Raw genomic sequence first — 13393 nt, forward strand, 5'->3', positions numbered from 1 at the left:
CGAATTAAGGGGGAGGGGCTGACGCCCCTATCTCAGGGTTTCGACCACCTGACTACTCATAGGGTCCCTCTTTTGGTACTATTTTAATAACTCCATTTTTCGCTGGCGGACCCTAAAATTTTTCTCAGGTAGCCTTGGGCGCCATTATATACTACTTTTGAGGGGCTAGCCCGCTATAAATTAACAATTTTCGGTCAAAACTGTCCAAAAAGTGCCTTAAAACGCAGCGCAAAAAAATTGTCCAAAACAGGGTCTTTTTAAGGAATTAGGAGATGAAGAGTTTGGAAAATCAATTCGGTCGACCTTAAAAAAATGTCAACAAAAATTTTGAAATTTTTTTGAAAATCCACTTGAAAAAATCCTAGATCCGGACTTGACTGGGATCTTGTTAACTATTTCCCCCTATGGTACCTTGTAACGAATAAACGAATTACCCCCCCCCCCCCACCCTATAAAGAAAGCATTGAACAGTTAAGCATATACGAATTTGGTACCTTGTAAGGAGTTTCCCCCCTGTTGCAACTAGGGAGATGGGGGGGGGGGGTTGGGCGAATTGTTAACAAGATCCCTTGACTGTTTTTAAAATTGGATGTAGTTTGAATTGCAATCTCTTTTTCATAGATTAAAATAAATAGATTTTTTCTGACTTTTTTAACTTTTTTTATACACTGACAATGAAAATCCATAATAATCTTATCCTTGAATTTCTAGTGCGGGTGAAGTTGTTTTTTGTGCTTCACAGAATGACTAGCAACTAACGAAAATGATGGAATTTAGCGCGGATAAAACCCTGAAAAACTCTTTTAGATTCTCCAGCCTGAAACTGAAACCAATTATAAGGATCAACAAACTTTGCACCAGATAATTTTGAAGAGAATGTTATATCACCTGCATAACAGCATTTACTATCGAAATATAATTAAAACTTCGATTTCGCTATTTTGTAGACAATTAAAATACAAATGACATCCAAACTTTAAATTAATTACATTACGCGCATCTGTATGAAATTCAATTTTCGTAGAGACTTAACTTTCAGACTTAGTACATGCTCAGGAAGGACAGTCTACGCTAGGTCACTTGGGGGGGGGGGGGGGTAGGGGAGGGTCAATTGATTCAAATATTCCATTTAACGGTTTTTGTCTTGCTCTGAAACATGTTAGTAGTTTTAATAATGATATAAATTTAGCGTTTGAATCAGTTTTCTTTTATTCACAAGCAATTGTTGGAAATTTGAAACTTATTTGTGTAAAATCAACAAAAAGAAAGGTTCAATATTAATTTACTTCAAGCAGTTACTACTCTTACCATACAGCTTATTTTTAGGTACCCCTTCTAATGTCATTTTCGAAGACGCCTAGCATGTTGCTGTGCAATTAGCGCCAACATTTCACGCCACAGAAATTATGCACAAAAACATCTCTTCCAAAAAACTTTTCTGTGAATTTCAAAGTTTTTTTAGAGAACAGTCTAAAATATTTTCCGTTCAATTTTGAATGTAATAGGGCTAAAAATTGATTGCCTTTAACTTTCAAAAATTTATTACAATTGAAACCTTACACCAGTTTTTGTGCTTTCTGTATTTTGCAAGAGCATCTACAAGCAACATGCACAGGAGGTACGGGCTACAAGCACCGATGCAAAAAATACAATTTGAGAAAAAAATATAGACTCTAAGATTTCAATGGGAAATCGATGAGAATTTTTCCAAAATGTTTCGAATATTTAAGATGAAATCTTTTAGATAGGACCTTAGGCTCATACCCGGTTATGTAGTTATAAAAAAGAAGCAAAAACAAAACAGCTGATAAGTGCAAAGCTACCAAGCTAACGACTGCCCTATAACGTTTTTGAACAAGTTTTTGTTGAATTAATTTCAAATTTTTTTACAGAAAAAACTCATTTTAACATTCAATTCAGTATGTTTTAATCAAACCAGCTAAAACAGAGAATATCAAATTACAAGAAAAAAGGCTGATTTCATCACATCTTTGCATTAAAAATATCCCAAGAAAGCTCCAATCGTACGGCAAAAAAAAACTAAAGTATTGCCCATTACTTTCTCTACTTTCACAACTTTAAAACTTATTTCTTGAACTTAATTTTAGGAGCAAAAAACTAAACCAGGAACTCAAGTTCTTTCGCGTAAAAGTAAAAACAGAAGTTTAAGAACAAACTTTAGTGAAAACTGGGCGTTTTGGATAGGTTTTAGAATCTTTTTTTTTGAAAAAATGTGAAAAATCAACATTATTTGTTTTAATACAAAAATTGATGCAAAGAATTTACTGAGAACAAAAAATAGTGATTTTTAATTGACTTCTAATAGATTAGACCCAATCGATCGATTGACAGGAAAAAGTTTTCTTGCAATTCAATTTTTTAGTGCCGGCGTTTTGTAAGTGTTTTCACATCAATGTTAGTCTCAGAGTGTTAAAGAATTAATGATTTTTCTGTTTTTTTTTTACTTTCGTTCTATTTTTCTATTAATTTAAAGTTTTTTTGCAATATGCAAAGAAAAACAAGCGATAGTTATTTCAAGCGTGTTGTTCAGATGCTTATGATTTTATAGATTCATTGAAACAATAACTCGAAATTTACACAAAAGTAACATTTTTTTTAAAATTTAAATTTTGTGTATAAACGATTTCATTTGCTACAAACACTATTAACAAACTTTTTGTATCCTTCTCATTTCAAGTTAAGAAAAAATTTTTAGATGAGTTTGTTCAATCATCATAAATTATAATAAAAATTGAATCCTATCTTATATTTTTTTGGTTGCATACTCCAAAATGATATTCATTTTTTATCATATGTCAATCATAGTATTTTTTATTTGTTTCCTAAAAATCCTAAGAGACCACAACAATTTGTATTCTTGATAGGTCAAACTAGTTTTTTTATCATAAACTTTGCGGAAAAAAAAAGGTGTATGAGCACTCTGCAAAATTTTGACGCAATCACTTATAAAACAATGCTTTTTTAAAATTTTGGGCGCCAATTTTTCATCAAAATCGTTAAAAAGCTTTTTCATTGCAATATTAGAGCAAAATTTTGCTAGTTTTAAAAGAGAGTGTGCGTCAAAAAATATTTAGAAAAAACAAAACTTCAAAAAATTTTAATTTTAGATTTTTGTTGAACAGTGTTGCTTTTTTTATTAAGTTAGCAAAATTCAATTTTACTAGTTTGGTGGTGATTATTGGAAAAAAAGCGTTCATCAACCTTAAACTCCTCTTTTTTATTGGAAATCTGCACTTCGTTAAGTTCTACGTTGACTTGTGAAAGATTTTTGCTCTAAAATTTTCTGATTAGGCATGACGCATCGTAGCACTTCATGAAAACATCAGAGTTCAGTTTTTAGCAAAAATTTAGGCAATATCTGCAATTAATAATAATAATTGTAGAGGAGCTATCAGTAGGCCTTAACAGTCCTGTCGAGGATAGTCCGTTTGTATTATTTCCCCACATTCCAGACTGTGTTATTTTGTTGATCGAAGCTCTTTTTTTCGACTCAAGGCCGTTTTTGTGCGTCTAAAACTTTCACCTGGTACCACTTTTGCAGCCAAATTTGGTCAGGTTGTGGTAGACCTGAAGCTAGAGGTCAAGTGAGAGCTCGTCCTCACACACTATCATTGCCATGGCATGGGATCGATTACACGATCTGATGATTCTAATGTGGACGCCTTACCACTATGCTAAGTGCCCCTATAATTAACCAGAAAACAGAGAGCAGAACACAGACTAGAAACCAAAGAAATTTTTTTTTCCAAAAAAATCTTGAAATAGAGAATTCGAAGCAAAAATGCAGAGGTCAGTGTTTTTAAAAATGTCCCAGTAAAGTTGCAGGCCTTGGATTGAGTCTCTCTGGTTTTTTTTAGAAAAATTACGCTAAGACGACTGATTTATTAAGTGAGCAAACTTTATCAGAAGAACCTTTTGTATAGACCATCAAAAATGAGTAAGGTGTGACCTTCTCAATATTGTATGAACAACAAAGCAACTTTTTTGATTAATACATTTTAAGGATACAATTTAGGCTTTGTTTCGCCGACCATATTGCGAAAGAAAACTTTTGGTAAAGTTGTAATCTTATTTTGTTCCGATTGCATTTTGTTATTCAAGCTAACTTGAAAAATAAAAGCGAACAAAGTTTTTCAAAACTTCAGTTTAAATTTGTTTGAAAAAGAGTGCCAGCTTGACACAGCATATAATTTGAATCAAATTCTGATGCAAGGCATTTGTTGAGTAAATAATTTGTGACCAGCTGTACTTCAACTTTAGCCTGGTTTAGACTGTTTTAGATCAAACACTGACCGCCGCATAGGTTTTTTGATTTGGTGCATATACAAGTTCGTAGTCATCACTGATCTGAATCAATTGGTTAATGAGTTTGTGCTCAGAGATGGAAGATATCGTTTGTCAAGTTGTAAAACTGTTTAAAATTGAGTTTTCCCGTCAAATTTAAAACTTTTTTTTCTGATTATAACATTTTTTAAATATTTTCTTAAGTTCTCATAAAATAACTTCCCTTCTTTATATCGAAAACTATAAAATTATTAAAATGCTGCTTTAGAGATAGTAAGCATAATGATTTGAAACAATGTTCACATAGTAACACTTTTTAACACGTAAGTTTAGTGATAATAACACTTTAAAATTGGTTTTATTTGTTTTCTCACTGCAATTTTGAGAAATTTCATGTCAAAAAACGGTTGGACGTGTTTTTGCTTTTCAGAGATGAAACTCACTTCAATCCCCTTGCATGGCAAATTTTTTCTGCAAATTTTCGTTTATAGTTCATCTAATTACGAAACGTTAAACTTCGCGATTCCTTAGTTTCGCGAGTTGTCTAGCGGTCTTAAAAAATATCAAAATTTCGTTCACGAGCATTTTTCTATTGATCCAGGCGTAGCAGGTGTGATTGTTGACCGATATACTCTCAAGAAAATTTTTGATATATCTTGGAATATATCAAAATCGTTTGTTTGTAAGATACCCGCGTCCAAATTTAGGCGTAATTAATCGATTATAACTGATTATTTTGATGATTTTTTGACAATTATAATTGATTATAATTACCAAAATTAGGTGTTTAAAGGATTTATGTTTGATTATAATCGTGATATTTTCCAAGAGGATAATCTCTTATAATCGATTATAATTGATTATAGTTCTTACAAAAAACCCTTGAAATCAATTATAATCGATTATAATCTCTTATTTTGCCGAATTTTGTCAATTCAAAACTATATTCGAATTAAATCTTATGGGTTACTTTTTGTGTGTCAAAAAAAATCTCTAAAAGAGAAATCTCTTGAATACTTTGGTTCATCTGAACGCAAAGTTTTACCACGAAACGAAAGTTTCATAGAGATCCTTTCATATGAGTGGAAAGGTTCCCGCGGTAAATGAAAAAAAAATCTTGCATGAAACTAAATTAATTTGCTGATGTTTTGGTGTTCAAAAAAGCTTAAAATATGCATCACAAAACAACTCTAACTTGGAAGAAATGAAAAAAAACTTATAAATTTGAATTAATTGGAAAACTCAAAAAAAATTCTTTATTTTCATAGAAACCAACGTCTATAAAAAGCATAAAATATAAGCAATTTAGATGCAACTTCGAAGACAAAATTGACATTAGTCGATTTTAATGGATTTTTGTGCAAAACTTAAAAACTAGATATTTCAATAAAAATAATGGATTATAATCAATTATAATAGATTATAATTGTATCGAAAAATAGACGAATAAATAATCGATTATAATCGATTATAATGGATTATAATCAATTATAATTTGATTTTAAAAAGAGAGATTGTAATCGATTATTAATTGATTAAAATCGATTGTTTCTCAATTTTAGTAAGACTGGTACTAAAATCGTAATATAATCGATTATTAACGCTTGAAACTGGATGCGGGTAACTATATCATAAGATTTTTTGTTTCATTCAATGTATGATTCTATAGAATAATCAAATTCTTGTGTGGGGAGGAGGATAATCAGTGGGCATATTAACGTAAAATAAAGCAGCGTATTATACAAAGGTTGATTAACAAAAGCGGACTTCCGCTAATGTTAAGCAATCATCATACAGTACGAGGCGAGGCTTTACTGTACGTTAATATGCACACTGATTGTCGTCCCCAAACAAAAGTTTGATTGTCCTGCAAACACATACAATAAATATAAAAAAAATTAATTTTATGATAAAGTTATCTGACAAATTTTTTAAACTGTTTGAAAGACTTTTCAGCCATGTTTTTCCTTATTCCACGTTTCGGAGCTTTCTGTTATTATGAAATTGTTTTTTTTTATTTTTTGGATACATTTTGTTTTTTAGATAAGAAAGCGTGTCATGCAATATTGAGAAAAAAAAACCAATGATCATTTTTTCTCAAATAATTTTTTTTTAGTTCAAATTTCGCTTCTGTACTCATACATGAAGTTTTTTTTCGGACATAAAGTTTTTTGTCTATAACGTAGTCCAGTTTTAATTTCTTAAACAAAGGAATTGTTTTTGCCACAATTAGAAACTTTTTATTTTCATGCGTTCAGATGTGTAAAAGCGATAATTTTATTTGCATGGCGAACCACCAAATGCTGTTTATATGTGTGATTTTTGCCACTTAACCTCTGTTTTTTTTTCTGTTTGAGAGAGTAGTTGGTTGTTGTGTGTTCGAAAATATAAGATTAATTCAAAACGGAATTATGCAAGCGGGCTATCATTCGTTTTCTTACAATTTTTGTAGAAAAGGTCTATCAATTATTTTTCATACAAATTTTTGTACTTATCGTTTTATAAAAGTTTTTTTTCTACGTATTAACTTGCAGAAAACTGTAGAATAAAAAATTTGTTATAATGGAAGTTATAGGATTAAATTTTCGGTCAACCCGGATAACCAATTTTCAAAAAAGTTGAAAAACATTACTTTCCAGACATAAATCAGTAGCAGTTTGAAGGGGGCGGAGATTTGACCCCCAGACCACTTAAAGTATTTTATTCTGGCAGTAACAAATAAATTATCAAAATGAAAAAAAAAATCTATTTATTCAGTTTTAGCCTTTGTTCCTGCTTTCAAATCAGTGTTCTTGATGTAGCACAGCATATTGCTCCATACAAAGCATGTCGTACTGACGTACACCATCCGCAGATGCACTGGGAAAAACCTGAAGTTGATGATTTGGGCGGGAATCCAGAAGGCACATCCTGAGAGATAAGTGGTGGGGAACTTGGTCTTGACCTGCTCAAATTTGTCCTCTTTTCCAGCCAGGGTATCCATGACGACGTACAATCCGGTGTTTGAAACGGGCAGACACAGAATTGGGTCGACAATTGCACGCACCTGAAGCAAGCATGAACTAAACGTCAGATTGGCAGACTTAAATTTCCTATTTGAAACCCTAACACAGAGAGCACTTGCGATGCAATTATAACATTGCATTAAAAAATACTGAATACAAAAAGAGACAAAAATCCATTTTTAAAAAAATTTATGGTTATTTTTTTGAAAAAGTCAAAATAACCATATCAACAAAAATTTAGAGGTTCTACAAATATTTTAACTGCCTTAAAAAAGCATTGAGAACCTTTTTTGCTGCGAAACTTCAGTTGAAACAACTTGGGTCCACGACCCTCGTTAAGATAAAACAAAACAATTATCAAAAAAATTTCAAGGCTAAGTTTCGATTCGAAACCCATTTTCACGATCAATCCTTTCCGAAACACAAAAAGCATTCAAAATTACTTTGACCTGCGAGCTACGTTATATGATATGTATGACATTAGCAATGTAATAAATGTCAAAAATTTTCAACCGAAAAAAAAACGAAAAAAGTAAGGTAAATCTAAATCCAAATTCGTAAATTTACAAATTACAGAATAATTTTCAATTATGATAAAAAAGTTTGGATCGATAAAAAACCTGTTTTTCGAAAATCTGTAATAAAAAAGTACCACATAAAAAAATCAAAATTGAACTTTTTTTGAACACAGAGAAGTTGAGTTTTGCACCAATTGTGATACAAAAAGTATCAAATTAAAACAGCAAGAACTTCAAGAACAATCTGAGATGCCTTCCAGTCATAATATCGTTGAAAAAAAAAACAAGAAAACTGAAAGTTTAAGTTTTTAAATAGTTGCAAATAGAATTGATTTTGAGCATTCAAAAAATTAGGACCAAATTCTTGAATATCTGTCAAAATATTGTCAGAAACATGAAGGAAAAAAAATTCAGTAATCGAAAGAATTAAAACCGCCAGCCAAAATGCTGAAAATCAACCAAAACTGTTCGATGAAAATTTATCGGAAAAAATACATGTATTGCCCAATAGTATCTACGAGTACCATATATGTACCGAATACAAGGTGCTATGCGCAATATGTAAACTAAATTGGGAGCTTAATTGACAACCACAAAGCCGAAATCTATCAGCAACAAAATTAATACCGATATTTTATAACTATACATACAACTAGATCTATCAAACTTGAGGAAGATGATTTTTTTTGAATGTCCAGACAAATGATTGGAAAAATAGCAGATGAAAAACTTACCAAAGCCGAAAACATCTGAACAGCAACCCATGCCAAAAAGTCAAAGACAAAAACTAATGAAAAAATTTTATTTCCACCTTCCTCAGACTACACACACGAACAATAAAAAAAATTAAAAAATTTGGGTCCGCAAACGACGCAAAAAATAGGTCACTAAGTTGATATAAAATAAACCAAAACCTATTAAGTCGAAAAAATACAAAAACAAACAATTGAACAAAAATTAAAACCTCAACAAATCGAGCTGGTGAAATAACAAACAACATAAAAAGCAAATTTTGCTTGCGCTGATTATTTATAATGCTCACTGAAATTTATTTAATTATCGAGTATTTTTTAGCCTTAAGCCAACTCATATAACTTTCCAAATTGAATTGAAGCCATTTATGTTACTAGACGCTAAAGAATAAGTTGAAAATTTTTTTGGATGTGTTACTAGACGCTAAAGAGTCTGATGGAAAACTTTCAAATTATAAAAAAATTTTCAAATCCAAGAAATATTTGACAGAAGCTAACGCAGAAAAATTAGCAGCTGTTCAGAAGTTTAGAAGCAAAAAAAATTATCCGCGCAAACTAGACCTATGGCAAGTGTGGTACCTGGCTGGCAGGAAAAAACCAAAAGTTTTTGGTTTTTGACAGGATCGAATTGCGATATAGAAACAAGCAACCTTAAAACTGCTGTTTTTTGGGGTCTTATGCACTAAACGGCCCAAAATCAAATTTTCTTCATCGTAAGCTGGAAATTATGCGATCGAATTTGATTGGGTAATTTTAGCCAATCAAATTCAAGTTAAACGGTCAGGCATTCCGATCAACCTTTCCAGCAGATAAAAATATTAGCCAAAATTTCCGAAAAGATGGAATTTTGTAATATGATCAAATTAATTTTGAGTTACTTGTGAAACCTTGCCCAGACAAGGAAAATTTAATAAAATGGCTTGACAAAAAATTCAAATTAATAATTCGGCTAATAATTTTATCTGATTGAAACGGCAGAATTATTTCATTTGAAATGGCAGAAAATGTCGATGGAACTTGATTGGCTAATTAGCCAATCAAATTCAACCACAATAATTTCAGTTCAAGAGATGTAGAAATAACGATTTCGGGCCGTTTAGTGCATAAGACCTGTTTTTTGAATCGCTGAACCGTATTTTGACTCTCATTAACTCATAAACAATAATTTATCCCTAACCAGGGGGCGGGTTCTCATGCTTGAAGGACCGAATGCTTGAAAAGTTTCAACCAATCAAAATCGCTAAGCGTTCCTATTGGCTAAATGCCTTTCTCACAAAATCAAAGTCAATATTAACAGAAAATGTTTTAAATCAGCGGAAAATAATCAAATTTTTTTTACAAATTGCGGGTTACAACTGCGATACTATTGAGATAAACATCAAGATTTATGAGTTCAAGTTTATACGAATGTTTCAGTCTTGAAAATTTATCTGCTTATTATCTAATCGGTCAGTATTAACACTAATGGTCTGGATTTATTTTTTAACTTTGAGATTTTCACGATTTGCTTCGAGATTTTAATACTCAATCCTGATTGGCTGAAAGTAAGCTAAAATAAATTTCAAGCATTCGGTCCTTCAAGCATGAGGGACGCAACCCCTAACCAGCGTTTTTGTTTTCACACAGCCGCCGGTAGATATCATGAGTTGTAAAAAGAAATAATAGTCCCATTTATATTAAATTGAGAAGTTTGTAGCCTTAATAACTACAACTAATCAATTTTTCAACAATTACTAAGCCGCTTGTCTAAGCAGGGAGACACTAGACCACTGGGTACTCTCAGCTCCCATCGTCATTTCGTGGCGATAACTGACTCTTGTTTTTGTCTAGAACCCTACTGTCCGTTAGCAAGCTTGCAATACGTTGGTGACGTTGGTGCTATAGCTTTTAACAAGTTTACTGGACAACTCTTAAAAAATTTGAATTAACTCTGACCTTGAGACCGATAAATGCCGTTAAAACTGCAATCGAATTATCAAAACTGCAATTGAAGAACTGTCAAAAGAGCAATGCAAATTCCTCTCATCTCAAAATCCCCGACTTTGCGCCATATGAAGGCACGACTTAAACATGTGAGGCGGTGCTACCTAAAAGTTTTGAGGTCGCGGCTTAAAGTATTTTTGACAAAGACCGGCAGCACAAAAGTATTTTTGCGGCGCTACGAAAGTATTTTTGCGGCGCTACTTAGAAAAACGGCGGGTATTTTTGCACGAAAGTGTTTTTGCGGCGCTACGAAATTATTTTTGCGGCGCTACTTAGAAAAACGGCGGGTATTTTTGCACGAAAGTATTTTTGCGGCGCTACGAAAGTATTTTTGCGGCGCTACTTAGAAAAACGTTATTTGTATTAAAAAAACAACATGAATTTTTCCATGGCTTTCGTTTAAAGAACAGCATGATTTGCTTATCAAGAGTTTTTTTATTTATTGTTGATTTTTTGTAGCATTTTGTCATGTATTTAATTTAAAGAACAATTTGATATCCCAATCAAAAGTTTTTTTTAATTTTTGGAAGTATTTTTTAGCATTACTTCGAATTTTCAAGTTAACATCCCCCCCCCCCCTAAACAGAACAAGTTAAGATCCTCCACCCCCAGCGTTGAATATTTAAATTAAATTGATTGATAAGGGCTGCGTGTAAAATTCTCTATTCTGATTGGCTGAAAAATGGAACTCATAACCAAGTTAACATCCAACGGATTAACGGATGGGGGGGGGGGGGGAGGAAGTTAACTTGGTCCAATTTTTCTCACCATGGCTGTAGTCATCGGGTTTTTCAGCGCCGGCACGACTCTGTTCAATAACGAGAAGTACCAAAAACAATTCACAGGCGCGGTCCACACAGCAATAGCTGTTCCCAATCTGAACACTTCGCCATAGTCCACTTTCTCCTTTTTGAACACGTACTTCTGCTGGATGACTTCAGAGACTGTGAAAAAACTGGTCATTAAGCCGATGTTTTTCAAATATAACGAGGCCATTTGCCTCGCTGGTGAACTAGCAGCCATTTCCGTGCTTTTTTTTTCACTACAAAAATTTCATCATGAAAGTAATTTTGTTTAATATAACTTTTCTGCAATTAAACTGGCCAAAGTTAAGTGCGATTAGGTAAATAGTTGCTGGACAACAACTCAAGCTGAATCATGTTTCATAATATCAAATAAAACAAATGTATGCTGTTGAATTTCTGTAGACAAACCGTAAATTTTGGTATAGTGTGAATTGAAGATAAGATAGTTTCTGTATGGTAATGGTCAAGAGCTGATGCAGTTTGTTTCATATAAAAACTACTAAGTAAATATGGTACTAAGTAATGGCATTGGTAGTTTTGGAAGCAAGATAATTGAACTGAGCAAATTAAATGAAGCCCAAGATCTGGAATCTAATCACGATCTAGCAAAGAGTGTTTGAGAGTTTCTAGCGGATAAAAGAGGTTCAATTCATCTCAATATCAAAAAGGGCACTTAACTTACGAGTAACTTGCATCATTTACATAAATTAGTTACATAAATCGAATAACTTGCATCATTACGAATAACTTGCAATTTACACAGCAAAACAAAACTGCAGCGGATTTAAAGAGGGGGAGTGCTCAAAAGTTTTTTTTGGTCTGTTTTTTTTTTTCAAAATTTTAGCACAAAATTTTAATCTAAAAGGATTCTTGCAGTGTTTTGGGTAAGCCCAGAAAATCAATTTGGTAGACCTACAAACAAAGGCCGTCAAACTTTTCGAAACGTTTTTGCAAATCTGTCCCTTCACGAAAATCCTAGAATCCTAGAAATTTTTTGGAGTTGGTCTATTTGAATCTAATTCCAATTTAAAGTTAACAGTGCAAGCTGGGATGACTTTTTGTAAATATAACTTTTCTTCAGTTCTTGGCTATACTCTGTATATAATTAAGTTTCCGCTTTAGAGAACAGTGGAAGCTTTAGCTTTAAATTTACTGTTCTTAAAACATTCTTGCTCAACAATATGGTGTTAGCCGCAAACTATGTTAGTCACTACTAACCATGCGTTATAAACAGTCCTGTATGTAACGCTATAAACCGCATGGATTCAAACCAACCGCTCCGAATTGAACTCAAACAGATATATATTTTAGCCACCGTGTTGTCCTATCGCAGCTGTGATTTTATGCCGAGAAAGTATAGTGACCAAAATTTAAAATTTTCAGATCGTGGAGCTATAAGAGTTTAGTATTTTTAAACAGTGGGACTAACATTGGTATGTTGAGACCCAGGGGAACTTCTGAGGACTTTTCGTGCGGGGCAGGGGAGTCATGGATACACCTTAGAGCGTGGAATCCGCGCGGTTTCCGAGTAAACTGTTAAACTGTTGGCGTCAGTCTTCCATGTTTTGAGTGCATCACGCAATAAAATGATTTTAATGCGATACAATAAGTGAACATCCCAATTTTGAGATGTCGTTAACTTGGGACCAAGTAAACGAATTCCCCGATCCGTGGCAGTGTTCACTTGGTTACTGGAACAAAACTTTTTTTCAATCAATCAAAAACGAGTAATTTGCGCGAAGCGAAAAGATAAACTGTGAATAAATGAATCAATAGAAATTTCTTTTAGCTTAGTAACACTTTTACACTTTTATTGCAAGCTTTTTCTTAGCATTGTCGACCAATTTTAGTTTAAAAAATATATTCTTAACTACAAAGTCAACTGCCCGAGTTTTGGAATGGAGATAGTTCAATTGATCTATTTGGGAGGAAATTGTTCACATGGGCTTTAACTTGGTCAATTGAAGCTTTCAAAATAATTGTTGTTCCGACTTTCGTAACGAAAGAAACGGAATCTTTGTGCT

General features: G+C 32.7%; 1 protein-coding gene across 2 annotated transcripts; it reads right to left on the bottom strand.

Moving 5' to 3' along the window:
- Window positions 1–7002: 7002 nt before the first annotated feature.
- Window positions 7003–12628, bottom strand: LOC134856183 (mpv17-like protein). Of its 2 annotated transcripts, XM_063872555.1 has the most exons (3): window positions 12588–12628; window positions 11332–11995; window positions 7003–7351 (listed from the first exon to the last, which is right to left on the bottom strand). In XM_063872555.1, the coding sequence occupies exons 2-3, from the start codon at window positions 11584–11586 to the stop codon at window positions 7055–7057; spliced, it is 552 nt and encodes a 183-aa protein (XP_063728625.1). In that variant the 5' UTR covers window positions 11587–11995; window positions 12588–12628; the 3' UTR covers window positions 7003–7054. The 2 variants fall into 2 exon arrangements, with proteins under 2 accessions (XP_063728625.1, XP_063728623.1); XM_063872553.1 differs by lacking the exon at window positions 12588–12628 and having other exon boundaries at window positions 11332–12577.
- Window positions 12629–13393: the final 765 nt, after the last annotated feature.

This window comes from Symsagittifera roscoffensis, chromosome 1, assembly GCF_963678635.1.
Source record: "Symsagittifera roscoffensis chromosome 1, txSymRosc1.1, whole genome shotgun sequence".
NCBI lineage: Eukaryota > Metazoa > Xenacoelomorpha > Acoela > Convolutidae > Symsagittifera > Symsagittifera roscoffensis.

What these genes read in the sequence shown, in the direction of transcription:
- LOC134856183 (XM_063872555.1), bottom strand. Translation starts at nt 11,586, where the DNA reads ATGGCTGCTAGTTCACCAGCGAGGCAAATGGCCTCGTTATATTTGAAA. An exon ending in ACCCGATGACTACAGCCATG is followed by an intron (nt 7,352 to 11,331) that starts GTGAGAAAAATT and finishes TGCTTGCTTCAG; the next exon opens with GTGCGTGCAATTGTCGACCC.